Source organism: Stegostoma tigrinum, chromosome 5, assembly GCF_030684315.1.
Source record: "Stegostoma tigrinum isolate sSteTig4 chromosome 5, sSteTig4.hap1, whole genome shotgun sequence".
Lineage (NCBI taxonomy): Eukaryota > Metazoa > Chordata > Chondrichthyes > Orectolobiformes > Stegostomatidae > Stegostoma > Stegostoma tigrinum.
In genome coordinates, this window is record NC_081358.1 from 5,791,296 (window position 1) to 5,810,103 (window position 18,808).

Below are 18,808 nucleotides of genomic sequence, written 5' to 3' on the forward strand. Positions count from 1 at the left end.
CCTGTTTCGGGTATTATTAGGAGATCTGCCTTTCTCTTTACTGTGCAACTCTGTCTCCCTTCCAATTACTCAGGGTCCTTGTGTGATCAGGTTTTCCTGCATTTCAATTATTCCATGACCTAGTACTCAATTCTTGCATCTCTTGAACTAAATCAGTTCGTTTACACCACCTTCATCTTCCATTATTATCTAATGTATGAGATTTACAAATTAGATTCTCCTTCTACTTTGAACATAGCTATAAAACCTAGTAACTGTCATCCTTTCCTTTATATCTCCCACTCCACTTTAATGTTGTGTACAGAAAATGTTGTGGGCAGATTTTCTGCTGTAAGAACCACATCTGGAGAGGAAAGTGGATCATTGTGCAGTGGTTATGCCTGCTCTCCTCTGATTCCCTGTATGTGGCCTCCCTTGACAGTCCCTTTTCTAAAATACTTGTTTTCTGATCCCCAACCATCCACAGTAGCAGCCTAAACTCGATCTTTAAAAATAAACTGTGCTATTACTTGTTCAGGCAGCATTTATTGCCCTCCCTAATTTCTCAGTGGGCAATTAGGAGTCAACCACATTGCTGTGGGTCTGGAGCCACATGTACACTGGACAAGGTAAGGATGGTAGATTATTTTTTCCCCCAAAGGGCATTACTGAACCAGATGGCTTTTTATGATAATTAACTGTGGTTATATGACCACTGTTAGGGCAGCTTTTTAACTCCAGTATTTATTGAATTCAGATTTCACTAATTGCCATGGTGGTATTCAAACCCAATCAGCAAAACATCAGTCTCTGCATTACCAGCCCAGTCACAAATCCATTATGTCATTGCCTCCCCCTTTCTACTCTATGTTGGCTGGCTGCTTTCACTATTCCAGCTTGATGTCAAGCAAGCCCAAGATCTACCATCAGCAACCATTAAGACACCTGCCCCCTCCATAAGCTTCATGATTCAGGTCCAATGATTGAATCATGCACCCCCATTCCCACTCCATTTCCCCAACGTCAAAAGATGTGAGCATCTGAATTTCCGCTCTACAGTCTTATCTATTACAAATATTCACGTCAAACCTTCCTAATACACTGGTCAAATTTACCCTGTGATAGCAGTGTCCACTTCGTGTTTCAGGGGCATCGCAAGGATGAGTGTGTTATCAAACAGAGATTCATTGCGCTCAATATTCCCACTGCAAATAAAAAAGAAACAATGTTTATTTCAGAGGTTGTATCAACAGTACAAAAACAAAGCCAGCTTAGCCATTTCAAACTGCTGCATCAGAAACAATATAGAATTAAATAATTATAACGTTGTACTTTGATGACAAATAGTGGTGCGACAGAGCATATTCCTAAACTGATACCATACCAGCACAAATTTTGAAAAATAGCTTGACTTCTACAACTGCTCATGTTTGACTGGTAGAAGTTACAATTACGAACCAGCTGCTCCATTCAACATTTCTGAACAGCATGTTCAAATGTTGCGATCATTTGATACTTTTGTAGACAAGTAATGATGTCCCACTGGGTTAGAAAGGAAATTTAAGGCAACATGAGAATTTCAGATTTAAATGCAATGTTATCACAAACAGATTAGGAACACTCTGTCGGCATGAGGATCTCAAGGTCATGGTGAATGGATCGAAAATGAAAGTGCTGTCTAACCTAGGAGAATTACATCCCACAGTAGGAGGCACAGAGATTCTCTCTGTCATGTATCAAAGCACTTCAGCTCAGCAACTTGCAGGTGATAGGACTTTTCAATAAAATGATATGTTAAATTTTAAATAAAAAAGAAAATCCTGCAGCCAATTTATTTTAAGATTAGGATCATTTGAAAATAAATAGGTTAATGTTTTAGGAACAGGGACTTCATCAGAACTGGAAATTGGAAGCTAAGAAGGCTACTTTACTGAATCAAAATCTGAATCTGTGTGGAGTTTGCACATTCTCCCCGCATCTGCATGAGTTTCCTCCGGGTGCTCCGGTTTCCTCCCACAGTCCAAAGGTGTGCAGATTAGGTGGGTTGGCCATGGGAAATTGCCCATAGTGTTCAGAGATGTGTAGATTAGGTGGGTTACAGGGTGCTGGATCTGGGTGGTATGCTTTGAAGGTCAGAGTGTGAAGGGCCTATTTTCACACCGTAGGAATTCTACAATTCTATGATAAAAACACATTAAATTCCCTCACCTTGATAAAGCTTTGTAAAATTATCAGTTCATTCACATGAAAAACATTGGAATTCATAGTGACACATTAATCCCATATTCCTGCTTTCTCCCCATTTCCCCAATGCTTTTACCATGTAAACTTCTATCTATCTCTCTTTTTTGAAAACATTCAGTGGATTCACCTCCATTGCCGTCTGTGGTAGGGAATTCCACAGGTTCACTCTTCTGAGTGAAGAAATCTTTCCTCATCTCAACCCTGAATGGTCTATCCCATACCCTGAGAGTGGTTCTAGATTCCCCAAACTCCTTTTCAACTCTGATGAATAAAGGCTCAGTTAAGCTAATCTCTCCACATTGGACAGCTCTGCCATTTTATAGAATTGGCCAAGTGAAGTTCTGTCGCACTCCTACTATGGTAAATATATCTTTTCTTAAGTAGGAAGACAAAAAGTGCATGCAATACTACAGATGTGGTCTCACCCAAGCTCTGCATAACTGCAGTAAGACATGAATTCAAATCCTCTTGCAATGATGACCATTGTACAATTTGCTTTCCTAATTGCCTGGTGCATATACTTTTTTTAAAAAACACAGCTAGCTAGCCATCGAAATTATAGACTGCCTGTACTCCTTTGTGATTTTGTTAAGTGTCCTGGGCACACACATATGGCGACAACATGTTTCAAATACACAGATGGGGTCTTCCAGGCACAGGGTGATATGTTCCAAGCATAAATAAGGTAAATTATTTTAGGCACCCACATAGAGGAAACAACCCCAGGTTATCCAATCTTTCCCCATGGCTGCAACTCTCAAGCCCTGGCAACTTTCTTGGAAATCTTTGTAGTCTTGATGCAGTAATTATGTCCTTGGTGGCTGGAACTGTGCACAAAAGGTCCAGCTATGACCTAACGAGTGTCTTAAATAGCTCCAGATTTTTATCCCTGCTTTTGTATTCAATGTTTCACCCAATAAAGGAAGACATTCCATGTGCCTTCTTTAACACCTTATTTCCCTGCTCTACAGCATTCAGGGATCTGTGGATGTGCAACACGGTCTTTCACTTCCTTTAAAACTCTCAATACAATCCCTTCTATTGCTTGCTTTGCTTCCCTTCTCCAAGTGTATAAGGTCGCAGTACAGAATTCCATTTACCACTTTGCAACCCACTCAATAAAGCTGGTGGCATCATTTTGCAGTCAATAGCATCCTCTTCATTACCAATCACCTGGCCAACTTCTGTGCTGTCCTCAAATTCCCCAATCACGCCTCCCAGACCTAAATAATTAATATATGACACAAATTTCAACAGCCCTAAAACTAAGCCCTGTGGAACACTTCCGGGAACAGGTTTTTGAGAGGATTTGTTAGCTCAGGTTGTGGGTGAGGTTGCAGTCTCGCTCACCGACGTTTCGTCACCCCGCTAGGCAATTCCGGGCTGTGAAAGCAGAAGAGGAGCACTTATACGGAGGGTTTTTAAAAGGAATGGAAACCCAAAAAGCATAGCCCCTGTTACTTCTGCGACAGACCACAAGAACTGCCTCACATTCTACATAGCTATGGAGAAGGACAGGATTAGGCAAAATGGGAGGATATTTAATTGGGGAAGAGGAAACTATGACGCGATTAGACATGAGTTAGGAAGCATGGACTGGGAGCAATTGTTCCATGGTAAGGGAACTATAGACATGTGGAGACTGTTTAAGGAACAGTTGTTGCGAGTGATGAGTAAATATGTCCCTCTGAGACAGGCAAGAAGGGGTAAGATAAAGGAACCTTGGATGACGAAAGCGGTGGAGCTTCTTGTGAAAAGGAAGCTTACATAAGGTGGAGGAAGCTAGGGTCAAGTTCAGCTAGAGAGGATTACACGCAGGCAAGGAAGGATCTCAAAAATGGTCTGAGGAGAGCCAGGAGGGGGCACGAGAAAGGCTTGGCAGAACGAATTAGGGAAAACACGAAGGCATTTTACACTTATGTGAGGAATAAGAGAATGGTCAAAGAAAGAGTAGGGCCGATCAGGGATAGTATAGGGAACTTGTGTGTGGAGTCTGAGGAGGTAGGGGAAGCCCTAAATGAGTTTTTTGCTTCTGTCTTTACGAAAGAAACGAACTTTGTAGTGAATGAAACCTTTGAAGAGCAGATGTGCATGCTGGAATGGATAGAGATAGAGGAAGCTGATGTGCTGAAAATTTTGTCAAACATTAAGATTGACAAGTCGCCAGGCCCAGACCAGATTTGTCCTCGGCTGCTTTGGGAAGCGAGAAATGCAATTGCTTCGCCACTTGCGAGGATCTTTGCATCCTCGCTCTCCACTGGAGTCGTACCTGAGGACTGGAGCGAGGCAAATGTAATTCCTCTCTTCAAGAAAGGAAATAGGGAAATCCCCAGCAATTATAGACCAGTAAGTCTCAAGTCTGTCGTCTGCAAGGTGTTAGAAAGGATTCTGAGGGATAAGATTTATGACCATCTGGAAGAGCATGGCTTGATCAAATGCGGTCAACACGGCTTTGAGAGGCGCAGGTCATGCCTCACAAACCTTATCGAGTTCTTTGAGGATGTGACTAGAAAAGTTGATGAGGGCCGAGCTGTGGATGTGGTGTATATGGACTTCAGTAAGGCATTTGATAAGGTTCCCCATGGTAGGCTCATTCAGAAGGTCAGGAGGAATGGGATACAGGGGAACTTAGCTGCCTGGATACAGAATTGGCTGGCCAACAGAAGACAGCGAGTGGTAGTAGAAGGAAAATATTCTGCCTGGAAGTCAGTGGTGAGTGGTGTTACACAGGGCTCTGTCCTTCGGCCTCTACTGTTTGTAATTTTTATTAATGACTTGGATGAGGGGATTGAAGGATGGGTCAGCAAGTTTGCAGACGACACAAAGGTTGGAGGTGTCGTTGATAGTATAGAGGGCTGTTGTAGGCTGCAGCAGGACATTGACAGGATGCAGAGATGGGCTGAGAGGTGGCAGATGGAGTTCAACCCGGATAAATGCGAGGTGATGCATTTTGGAAGGTCGAATTTGAAAGCTGAGTACAGGATTAAGGATAGGATTCTTGGCAGTGTGGAGGAACAGAGGGATCTTGGTGTGCAGATACATAGATCCCTTAAAATGGCCACCCAAGTGGACAGGGTTGTTAAGAAAGCATATGGTGTTTTGGCTTTCATTAACAGGGGGATTGAGTTTAAGAGTCGTGAGATCTTGTTGCAGCTCTATAAAACTTTGGTTATACCGCACTTGGAATACTGCGTCCAGTTCTGGTCGCCCTATTATAGGAAAGATGTGGATGCTTTGGAGAGGGTTCAGAGGAGGTTTACCAGGATGCTGCCTGGACTGGAGGGCTTATCTTATGAAGAGAGGTTGCCTGAGCTTGGACTTTTTTCATTGGAGAAAAGGAGGAGGAGAGGGGTCCTAATTGTGGTATACAAGATAATGAGAGGCATAGATAGAGTTGATAGCCAGAGACTATCTCCCAGGGCAGAAATGGCTAACATGAGGGATCATAGTTTTAAGCTGGTTGGAGGAAAGTATAGAGGGGATGTCAGAGGCGGATTCTTTACGCAGAGAGTTGTGAGAGCATGGAATGCGTTGCCAGCAGCAGTTGTGGAAGCAAGGTCCTTGGGGTAATTTAAGAGACTGCTGGACATGCATATGGTCACAGAAATTTGAGGGTGCATACATAAGGATCAATGGTCGGCACAACATTGTGGGCTGAAGGGCCTGTTCTGTGCTGTACTGTTCTATGTTCTATGTTCTATGTCCTAAGAAGACACAACACAACCAAACATACAGGTCACGCTACCGTACATCAGAGACATTTCAGAGATGATTATACAAGACTACTCAGAACCCTAGCTGTCAAGGTAGCCCACAAACTGATAACCACACTGCGACAGCTATTGACAAATGTAAAAGTAACCCATTCCCACAAATAAAACTAATGTAATATACAAAATATCATGCAAGGACTGTGAGAAACACTAATAGGCCAAACTGGAAGAAAACTAGCAATAATGACACACAAACACCATCTAGCCACTGAGAGACGCAGCCAATTCTCACTGGTATCAATACACACAGCCAAAGAAGGACACAAATTCACCTGGGACAACACATCCATAATAGCACAAAGCAAACAGAGACAGCCAGGGAATTCCTGGAGGCCTGGCGTTCCAACCAGAACTCCATTAACAAACACACTGAAGTGGATCTGATATACAAACCACTGAAAAACAGAACTGGAAGTAATACCAACCACCCCAGCAAACAGAGGCATAGAAGTAACAAGTGAGACAGAACACCAACGCTTAACCAGAGACGCACCAATGTTACCTCGCAGGGTGACAAAACGTCTGCAATCAAATACACCAGCTCAGCGATCAAGTCTACAACCTCTCCACTAGAAGCGACCTGGTGATACGTTTTAGCACACAAATTATAACAATGTTTTCCGGGCACTCATGAAATGCTAATGTGTTCTGGATATAGATAAAACGGCAATAATATGTGTTGAATATGCAGAAGTCTCAATGTCTTCAGATTACACAGAGAATAACAATATACTCTCCAACACAGATATTGCCTATTTATTCTGAATATATACCGACCAGAAATGTTCTGTGTATAAGACGTTGACCATTTGATATGGATACACAGAAGGCAGCAATGTTTATTGGATCGATAATTGGAACTTTTTTTTGAATAAGCTCTGAACAATTTGTGCTGGGTTTTGAAAGGATGACAATGAGTTCTGGGAAGACAAAGCTTGCCAATATATTTATGGCATTTTTAAATTTAGTAATAGACATTCCATCAGCACTGTTGTGGTAAATATATTGTAATATTTTAAAATTAATTCCCATGAGAACTACAGGCAAAATCATCCAAGGAACAGAGTCACAGCTTGTGGGCTTAAGCAAACCATTTCACTCACCCCAGCTTCCCACACACAGGAAAACAACTTAGATTTACAGTGGTGCAGACTCATGCAGTGACCTTTTGGAATCTAAATTAAACAGTACATGATAATGGAGAAGAGAACCATTGCGATAGGATTTATTTTAAATAAACACCAAAAGCATGCATCTTTGACTCAGTAATTTGGTGAGTAAATTCTCATAATCGCAGTAACAAACTTTAGAAAAGGATCTACAATTCCAAAGCAATGAGATGTCTATTGAGCATCAGTCAGAAGGAAAGCTCCAGAGAATTTTTCAGCAAGAATAGCTCATGTGGCTGTTGACTCAGGGATTGTTTGTATGTCAGTCTAAATTCAGCTATCTAGTAAACAGTATAAACTGGCCCTGTCCCAGTACAAGTCTAGAATTGTAACTGTATAATGATCTTCATGACCACAGGATGCCCAAAACCCTCACAACCAGAGGTGTTTTAGAAAATTAAATCACTTGTAATGAAGAAATGGCCACAAAATGTGTACTGACTGAAAAAGGTCCACTCAATTTTGGCAAGTGAGCCGAGCAAGATATTGCTGTGTGTACAATTGTTAGAAACAAGGCTGCGAGGCAAATATTTTGGATACATACTATTCCATTTCACCATGCTAAATTTTGTCAGAATAACACTATCTTGTATCCATGTACTGAATCATATTAATTGCACTATTGCAATTGTTTCTGTTTGGAAAAGCAAAAAACTGATTCATTTTTGACTTAATAAAAAGAAAATTAGCTTTAGAAATGTTCCACTAGATTGTTTTCAGTTCCTCGATGAGCCAGGCTGCACTCACTCCTTGAGAATAACATTTGGCCCATTTTGGCAGTGCCAGGTTCGTTGTGGGATGGTTCTTGTATCCACAGCAGACACAGGCCTGTTTCCACATAAAGCATGGAGCTTGGCTATTGAATTTGTCAGGAAATAGCTTTGAATTATTTACTGTGTAAATAATCTCAATGTACCTGGTTTGTGTTAGGTCCAGGAATGTCAGCAGGTTTAAAAGTTTGCTGAGTGAGGGTTTGTACGTGCTAAAATGTAATTACATCTTAAACTATTAACTATATCAGTGTGTAGTTAATGCTTTTGCTAATAACTGCATTTTTGCCATATATGGAATCAATCTCTGAATTCTTGTGTGTATTCAGCCAGACTCCTATAACTGCTAATCTTGGCTTAAGGTCCCCTGAGTAAATCAGTTTTTCTCACTCTGTTTTTCATCCAAACAAAAAATCAACTCATATTTGAACTCTGATAGTTTAGGGCAACTGTTATCAGTGGATAATTCTGCAGGGCTATCTGCATATTCTTTGCAACAATGCTAGCTACAGACAGAGTAACTACACTAACCACTGCTTTGCAACACAGATGAATCGAGCAATGGATAGCTGATCCCTATTCACTGAGGATTAAGTTACAAAGTGAACAAAATAAGGAGCATGACTGCATCTTGCCTTGAAATGCCGATGACAAACGGTTTATTGTGGCTTGAGCCATAGATTTGTGCATTTCTAATATGCACAGCCCATGGAACCAAGGGCTTAAACTAGATTTAGAGCAAATAACAGTTTTCCTTTAACAGAATTATTGCTTGGAGTTCTGACTGGAAAGCATTAACACAGAGAAGATAACCAGTTTTCATCTAAAGCAGACCATTTAAAAGTGTGCAAATGATAAAATGTCCCCTCTCTTAGACTATTAAATCCTGGGGCCCAAATGTTCATAATCCCTGCTAATAAAATATCGGGTTGGATCTGAAGCTGTTCTTAACAATGCTGCCTACGTCTAAGGATAGAGAGTTAACTGAGCACTAATTACATCAAGGAATACGCGTAGGGTATTGATCTATCAGCCAGGATCTAGAATGGCAGAGCAGGCTTTAGATCTGCAATGACCTATTCCTGCTTCCATCTTCCTTAACACAACAAGTCTCCGTCAACAAACAGAGCAGATTGTATTTTAGAAGCCAATGATTTGCATGTATGCTAACTGGCCCGGTCATTTTACCCAGTGGATGGTGTCATGACATCATTAAGCGATGTAAAAACATCTCCATTGAGTAATAAGCGGTTCCTGTGGGCCATGTCATAATGTCATTGACAAATTGTACTGACAACTCTGCACCAGAGTGTTCCTCAGGAAGCTCAGAGCAGTCAGGAAAACATTTCTTACAAACCCCAGGTTGCCTTAATTTGACGTACCACTTCTGTTACAGCCTACACTAGGCAAACTGAAAAGGTCAGCAGTTTGAGTCTAAACACTTGAGATTCCAAAGAATTATTTTGCAGTTGCATTTACACGGTGCCTACTAAGTCCTTTGAACATCCTAAAGCACATCACAACAACTACAGTGCAGCGTTGTTGCAACTTTGGGTCAAATCTGAGATTATATCCAGAATCACACTGCAGAAATTAATCTGCAATTGTCAACACTCCTGGCATGCAGAAAAATGCAGTAGTTCATATGTGGTCAGCAAGATCTCACAAAGCAATGAGGTGATTGACCGATAAATCTGTTATTTGATGTTGCTGGTAGCAACAGAAATGTTGGTCAGGACCCCCATAAAGTCAGTTATCACTGTCTCTATCACTGGGATGACACACTTTATTTTGTGAGAGAAAAGCTGTAAAATCTAGGGTAATTGTTTGTTATCAATGTTTCTCCCCATTTCTAATTCTTTCTTCATCATTGCATATTTAGTTCTATCAGGATGAGCATCCGTAGAATACAAATTGCTGGAACAGATTTGACAGCCATTAGGGGGCAGGGAAGAGCCGCAATTAATGGGCTGATAAAGCTGCCCGAAAGCAGGCAGGACTTAGCCAATACAGACAAAGCCACACCCACAACTCAAAGAAGGAAGTTGTTCAGTTAACAGTTTACAGATATATTAGAATAATTGTTTTAGAGAAGTGTCCTAAACTTCCAAATCTTGTTCTTGCTTTGAGCTAGTTTGAGACAATGCAGATTTTTGACAGAAAAAAACAAGTTAAACAAAGCCCCTGCCTTGACCCCAATCAATAAAGTTAGGGCCTCTTTATTGGATGGGAACAGAGCAGCATTTAATAAATACTGTACGTCTTTCAGGATACTGACTCAAAACAATCAAATCCTTCCTCGTCTCCCATCCCAGCTCCCCACCCTCACCCCACTCAAACTCAACAAACAGCTGGTTTGAATTACAAGCGTGACAAGAATGCTGCATAGGAGTGTATTGTGCAATTTATTTGTTAACCAGATTCCACACTATCTCGAATGTACGACAGTGTCCACGCCTAAATCTTCAAGTTATAATTCACTCCATTTATTCTTCATGCTTCTATGTCTCTTGTAAACTATTTCAAACACTTGACTGAGGTTTTAAAGTAGTTTTTCTTTCTGCAATTAAATTCTCAAAATAAACTTCCAACAAACTGAAAGCATGTCTTATTTCACTGACCTCTATTATTACACAGCTTGTCTCAGCCTGAGAGGTGATGATGTACTTACAACCGTAAACATGTGTTTACTTGGATTAGGAAACTTCCAGTCTGCACAGTGCTATGATTAGGGATGTAAGAGAATGTCTTTGAGTCAAGGTTTCAAATCCTGCCATGACGACAGGTAGAATTCTCAGGGATCAATGAAGAGAAAGCTGAAAACATCAGTGCAAATTATAAGGCTGAAACACTTGCAATTACTTTAAGCCAGAAGGACAGAGTGGATACTCATCTCAGCTTCCTGTTTTGAGGCCTCCAGTATCACTGGCACCATCTTTCAGCCAACTGATTCACTTTGTGTGATATTAAGAAACGGCTGGAGGCACTGGATCCTGACAACATTCTGGAAATGGTAATGAAGACGTGTGCTCCAGAACCTGCTGCACTCGTAGCCAAACTGTTCCAGTACAGCTACAACACTGGCATCTACCCAAAGATTTGGAAAACTGCTCGGGTATATGCTATACACAAAAACCTGGACAAATCAAACCCAATTAATTATTATCCCATCCCTTTATTTTCAATTGTCACCAAAGGGATGGAATATGTCATCGATATGGCTATCAAGTGGCACTTTCTCAAAAATAACCTGCACATCAAGTACTACGAGTAAAATAAAACAAAGAACTGTGGATGTTGAAGATCTGAAACAAAAACAGAAATTGCTGGAGAAAGTCAGCATAAGGATTCTGAAGAAGCATCTCTGAATTCAACGTGATAACTCTGCTTTCTATCTTCAGATGCTGTTGTGTTTCTCCAGCAATTTCTGTCCTTGTTTTAGGTTCTAACAGGCCGACTCAGCTATCGATCTTAATGGCAGCCTTGGTCCAAACATGAACAAAAGAGCTGAACTTAATATGACATCAAGAAGCCCTATCAAAACTGGAGTCAATGAGAATTAAGGGGGCACACTGCCTATTGGCGTTATTTCAGACATCTCTGCAGTTTCTCAGGGTAGTGTCTGCGGCCCAGGCACCTTTAGCTGCTTCATCAATGGCCTTCACTCCATCACGAAATCAGAACTGGGAATGAGCACTGATGATTGCACAATGCCCAACAGTATTCATGGCTCCTCAGATACTGAAGCAGTCTGTGTCTAATTGCAGCAAGGCCTGGACAGTATCCAGGTTTGGGCTGATAAGCAACAAATAACATTTCAACCACACAAATGCCTGACAATATCTATCTCCAACAAGTGAGGACCTAACCATTGCCCATTGACATTCAATGACATACCATCACTGGGTCCCCTCTATCAACATCCTGGATGTTGCCCTTGACCAAAAACTGAAGTCGACCAGCCATATAAATACTGCAATTACAAAAGCAGGTCAGAAGCTAGGAATTCTTATAACTCACCTCCTGACTCCCCAACATCTGTCTACCATCTACAAAGCACAAGTCAGGAGTGTGATGGAATACACTCCATTTGGCTGGATGAGTGCAATTCCATGACATTCATGAAGTTTGACACCATCCAAGACAAAGCGGCCTGATTGACTGGACCTCCATTGAATACCTTCAACATTCACTCCTTCTTCCATAAATGGACAGAGGAAGCACGGTGTAATATGAACAAGAGGCATTCAAGCAGCTCACCAAGTTTCCTCAGACAGTATCTTTCAAATGCATGGACTTTACTACTGAAAAGACTAGGGCAGTGGATACACTGGAAGACTACCACCCACTTCCAAGAGACATACTATTCTAACTTGGAAACATATTGCCAGGCCTTCACCGTTGCTGGGGCAAAATTCTCGATCTCCCTCCCCAGCAGCATTGTAGGTGTACTTACATACCGCATGGAGGGCAATGATTCAACATGATTCAACAACTTCTCAAGGGCGATTAAAGAGGGGCAATAAATAATGCCCCAGCCAGTGATGCTCACAACCCATGAATTGCTTACATAAAAAAGAAAGATTAGTGGATGAATGGGGACAAGGAGGTGAAAATGAAGGATTCATACCAGATGAAGCAAGGGAGAATGTGCCATTTAGATTCCCTTCTTCCCTTCCACATGGCTGTGTATCTGGGGTTACTAGGGTCTCTCACAGCTGGCAAAAGTTTCTAGCAGGACAGCATGAATAAGTAAAGCAACAACCCAATTTTTTTCAAAGTTAATACAGTACTATTTGCATGTGACCACATGCCACATTATCAAATATCATGTGGGTCCAAATATCACATGTTCCAACTTAAGTTGGGAACCCTTAAAGTGAGTTTAATGTTCACCGCCAAATTGAATTTAATTCCAGGGTTGTGTTACCACAGAATGAAAGAACCCAGTTTCAGATTGCAAGAGTGCAATTTACTTATTTAAAAAATCTGCATAAATGCTATTGCAATAATGAATTACAAATATAAGAAGATGTGTTTTAGCTTTAGCTCATTTCTGACCCAGTTTCCTCAGGAATAATACTGGTTTGAACTTCCCGTCAACACTTTAATATTAACATGACTATACTGCAGAATGTTTTAATTAAGTCAGTGCTGGATAATACAACTTACATGTAAAAAGGTTCAACAGAAACCTCACTAATTAATTGGTGAACTGGTGGGTACTTGTATTTCTCCACACTAAAATGTACGTGTTTATGCTGTATCTGTGGAAAACTTCTCACTGAACTGAAAATTGTTTCCAATTCTGCTTTTAATCAGCAGAGTGTAACCTCTTGACTCTAACCTGTCTTTGAAAGGTCAACCAAACCCAACCAAATGCCTGAGGTGACCCTACATGACCCAAACGGGGCAATTTTTGATCGAAATATAAATAGCCAAATGCAGTCCAGCCTGACCTTTTCAATATAATTTGACAGTATTCATGCTTGTAGAGGAAAGAGCGTGCAAAGCTATCAGTGAGAATTGACTATTTGGTCATTCTTTCACTAAATTGTTTTTGCTATCATAGCTGGAGCATCCCAAACATAGCAACTCCTTCTATTTACGTGACAAACTATTGCAAATATTTATCACTCCACATTAAAGGTGCCGGGTTTGAATGATGTTAAGGACATGACTGCTAATCAGCCTGCAGATAAACTAATGGAGTACCAAAACAAACTGCACTTTGTTGATTTCCTTCCAGTAATTTTTTCACCAGCTATAAAAGTGTTTGAAGATGGGAAGAAAAGACTGTTTGACTCAGGATCATCCAGTTGAGTAGTGACAACTTTGACACTTTCTGCTTAATGTGGGAAGATGGACAACGTTTTGGGTAATCAACAGTTGAAGTTTGGGGGCAGGGCAGTTGAAAGCAGGAGGTCATCACGAGATGTTCCACCTGCATTGACACCAAATGAAGATTCTAAACTCACCACTGTCAAAGATATCCTCCCTGGTGATATAGAGCCACTAGAGCAGTGAACAGAGCTTCGTCCAGTTCAGCTGATTATGATGTGATCTCTCAAGGGTCAGTAGTCCTTACATTTGTACAGTACAATTCCTGAATGCATTATGAAATAGCCACTTATGCAGGCATCAGTAAACTGCCACGGCCTAAAGGCTAAGGAAACCAGGGTGGTGCAGAAAAGGATTCTTGACGCAAAGTAAGAACTAAAATTGGCACATTACTGCAGCTCTCACTCCAAGTCAAAAGATTATGCATTCAAATCCCAAAGCAGGGCTTGATTGGATAAACTTGACATGACACCTTGGTACAGTGCTGTACTAAGAGAGACACTGCACCATCAAACCAACTCTCTTCATGATTTTTCTTGCTGCAATATTGCATCTCACCACCAGCAAACCACCTACACACATAGAGACAATCTGGAGAACAGCTGGGTAACTGTTCAACCTAAACTGCTTTTGACCCAAAAGCAAAGCACTCTAAATTCTGCCAAAGATTCTCAGTATCCATGTGACGCTGGTGTGTGCACTGTCTTAAAAACTGAACTTCGGGTCACTGTCAACTTCTCTGCAGCATATCAAAAAACAGGCCTTTCATTCAAGACTCAGAAAGCTAAAGTCTTCTTCCAACCAATACTTCCTACAATAAAACATTGTTGCCTTGTCAGTTAAGATAATTTGCAAAATTATGGAAAATGTGGATCATTTCCCATATCTCGGAGACCTCCTCTTGTCAAATGCAGTTGTAGACGTCAAAATTCTTCATCATTATAATGTGCCACTTAGCCATCACCCAAATGAAACAAATAGCATTTAAGAGCCAAGATCTTAAATTGAGAGTAAAGTCATGGTTAACTGAATAGCAGTAATGCCACACTCCTATTGCTTCGGAGACATGGGCAACCTCCAAAAGGCACCTCAAAACAGTCAAGAAATGCCATCAGCAGTGCCTCATCAACATCCCCCAAATCTTATGACAAGAAATGTGAGACAACAGTAACCTCTCCTTCCAAGCACTGAGGTGCTAATCCCTGAAAACCAGCACTGCAGAGAAGGACATGTCCTTCCTATGCCTAATACCAGACTCTTGAAATAGCTCCGCTATTCCGAGCTCAGCTACGGCAGGAGAACATAGGAAGCACTTTAGGGATCAACTCATGGGAGACCTTGGCATATGTGCAAGCAAAATTGAGAAGACTGATTCAGTTAGGTATTCAACACGTTGACAGACTTTGTCAGAAGTTTGCAGAAGCAAAGTCAAGGTATTAGAGGGATCACACAAACATCCAAAACACCTCATATGTTCAACCCTTTAAGTACCAACTATTTCCCTATGTGGCAGTGTGCACAGATTGCAAGCTGGATTTATCTGGCCATCTCAGACCAAGGCACCAGAGTGGAAACAAGTCATCCTTGATCCCGAGGAACTACCTAAACGGATGAGTGAGGCAGTGCTGCATCTAAGACAAAATGGTAAACTAAGGCTCTGCCGGCCCTGTTGTGCAAAATAAAACAATCTGCAGTACTATTCTCTTGTACTGGAGTACAGGAGATCTCCTGGTATGATGACATACTTGCATTTCTCAATGAAGTATCAAGAAAAAAAATTAAAGACCGACAGACTGGAAACCATTCATCATGTAAGTTCATGAATAGGTCACATAGACAACAGCCTGCAGCACATTTCTGTGTTAAACCACAAACTAAATTATTATTCAGAGCATCACAAAGCAGGGGCAGACACGATTTAGCCCATCATGTCTACCTCTTTCAAAGTGCTATCTAATTAGCCAGCCCTTGCTTTTATCACATGGGCATGCAAATGTTTTTTAATCTGCTTCAGCACCATTTTAGGCACTCCAGACCTTAAAAGCTCACCACTTTGAAAGACTCAATTCCCCTTTGATTCTTTTGCCTATTACATGAAAATTGTGTCCTCTAATTACTAACCCCCCCATAACCATTGGAAATAGTTTGTACTTGCTTTATCAAAAACCTTCATAGGACCTAGCAAGAAAAACTCCAGTTTATCTCATCTTTCCACAAAATGATGGTCCTCATCTCTGATATTATTCAGGGGAGTTGACGGCCTAGTGGTTTTATTGCTAGGCCACTAACCCAGTTATTGTTCTGGAACTTGGGTTTGAATCCTGCTGTGGCAGATGATGGAATGTGAATTCAATAAAAATTTGGAATGAAGAATCTAATCATAATCATGAAACCATTGTCATTAAAAACATCTGGTTCAGCCTTTAGGGAACGAAACTGCCATCCATTTCTGGTGCCACATAATAGTGATTCCAGACCCACAGCAACGTGGCTGACCTCTGAGGAAGGGTCACCAGACCTGAAACGTTAACTCTGTTTTCTCCTTCACAGATGCTGCCAGACCTGCGGAGCTTTTCCAGCAACTTTGTTTTTGTAGTTGACCTCTAATTGTCCTCTGGGCACTTAGGGATTGGCAATTAACGCTGGCCTCACTAGGGATGCACACATTCCATAAATGGGTAAACCAAAGTTTGAATAAATCGCTGCTGCACCCTGCCCAAGACCTTGAAATCCTTCCTAGACATTAGATACAGCTGAAGCCTAACTGGTCATACAGAAATGTTCAGCATCACTTGTTCACTTACAATTGGGTCACAATTATAACAAGCTTTAACTATCAGGAACTGAACATTTGAGCAGTCATTCTGTATAACTTGACCCCATCAGTCAACTGTCACTAGCATTCCAGTGATGGTCAGCCATAACTCTTTAGGAACATAAAAAAAAAGAGTTGCAGGAAAAGCCCAGCAGGTCTGGCAATATCCGCGAAGGAGAAAACAGAGTTAACATTTCAGATCCGGTGACCTTTCCTCGGAACTGGGTTCTGGGCTTTTCCAGCAACTTTGTTTTTGTTCCTGATTTTACAGCACCTGCATTTCTTTCAGCCTTTGGTTATAACGCTTTATGAGCTGTGGACCTGAACTCTGGCACTGAATTCTGAGCTGCGTGTTGTTTCTTTTTCAATGGCCTTCTAAAGTTAGAAAAGGGATGAGATTGTGCAGACAGTCAGACTTTAGGAAGGGGATAAACAAGACAGATTTCAAAGATAATGAGTATTATAATAGGAAGATACAGTAAATTAATGTCTGGGCACGGAGATGGTGAGGAGGGAAATTAGGACATTCGGACCAATTCTGCAAAACATGGGAACTATATAGGCTGCACCTAAACAAATTCAGTGGAGTTGTTCAGGTGTGGAAATTTGCTTGTATTGTTGAAGAGTGTTGGAGCCATCTTAGTCGCGGAACCAGAATTTAATACTAGAAAAGAGTAACAGAGAGCTGAATCTTAAGCTTTTCTGGTTGTGTCAGTTTCTCTATGGAGCCAGGGAGATCTCTTATCAAGTTGTTTCAAACTCACCTCATTAACTACCTTCCCCACTGCACGGTGCCACTCCCGCCCAATTCTAGCCCGATCCTACCACCTGCCTTTTCTGGGAATAGCCTGCCACTTTTTGGATATCTGACAAAAGACTGGAATCCTTAGCGCTGTGCCATCTTTAAAAGACTGCTCTGAAATCGGGCAAGCATTGGCAATCCAGCATTGCCCTTCACCAGCAGCGTAATGCCACAGCAGCCACAAATCCATATTGTTTGCGGCACATAGCTAGCACGGTTGATACAACAGTGCACATACAACCTCCAATCTTCAGTCTAGTCACTACTTAACCACCACATTATACAACTGTCCTTTTAAAATAACCTCTACTATCACCGTACACTCATATCGTGTCATTTTCCAGTAGGGGAACATCACATACAAACAAGAAATCTGATAATTCCAAACATGAGCTTTAATTTACAGCCAGCGAAAGCAAGCCCAAACAAAGTGAATAGAGGCTGCAACTTACTCCCACAATGCAGACCAAATGCTGGCATGATGACCGACGGCTATTCTACAGTGTATAATTGTCTATTGCACTCAGCTCTCAACTAGCGGAATTCAGTGTCAATCAATATGTATCTGGCTTGAAGCACCTGACACAGCTGAGTTTTGTCATTGAAAAGGAGAACTTTCTTTTTCATCACCCAGTGTCACTTCACATCAGCTCTGATGAAGCATGATTTGGACTTGAAACATTAGCATGCTTTCTCTCCATCGATGTTAACTGGCCCCTGGTGTTGTCCAGCATTGTTTGTTTCTAGAGAAGAGAAAGCACCTGTTGCCCTCAGCTGAATGGTCAATAACAAGGGGGCATAATTTTAAAGTGAAAGGCAGGAGGTTTAGAAGGGATTGTATCAGTGATAATGGAAACTGCAGATGCTGGAGAATCCAAGATAACAAAGTGTGAAGCTGGATGAACATGAAGGGTATAGGCCCGAAACGTCAGCTTTTGTGCTCCTGAGATGCTGCTTGACCTGCTGTGTTCATCCAGCTCCACACTTTGTTATCTTAGGTTTATAAGGGATTTGAGGAAAAGCCTCTCCATCAGAGGATGGTAGGGATTTGGAATGCACTGCCTGGGAGGGTAGTTGAGACAGGAAACCTCACAACCTTTGAAAAAGTACCAGGATGAGCAATTGAAGTGTCATAACATTCAACACTATGGGCCTAGTGCAGGCAAGTTGGACTGGTATAGGTAGTAATGTACTTTTGTCAGTATAGAGTCAGTGAGCCACACAGTCTCTTCTATGATTCTTTGAAAAAAATTGTAACTTGTTAAAATCAAAATTCATGCAACTGCATAAATTGTCACATGGAACATTATAGTGCAAATAACAAAGTTTAAGCATTTGATAACTCTTAACTTGCATGTCATATTTGAAGTCATACTAAGCACAGAGAAAGATGGTTGTGGAGGTTATAGGACAAT

The 18,808-nt window shown here is 41.3% G+C and overlaps 1 protein-coding gene across 1 annotated transcript in view; it reads right to left on the reverse strand.

The window, feature by feature from the left end:
• The window catches only part of itga9 (integrin, alpha 9), a 389,128-nt gene that overhangs the window by 83,702 nt on the left and 286,618 nt on the right, over window positions 1-18,808 (reverse strand). The window contains exon 21 of the mRNA XM_048530144.2: window positions 1,095-1,184. Within this exon, the coding sequence (XP_048386101.1) occupies window positions 1,095-1,184 (90 nt within the window). The remainder of the gene's footprint in view (window positions 1-1,094; window positions 1,185-18,808) is intronic.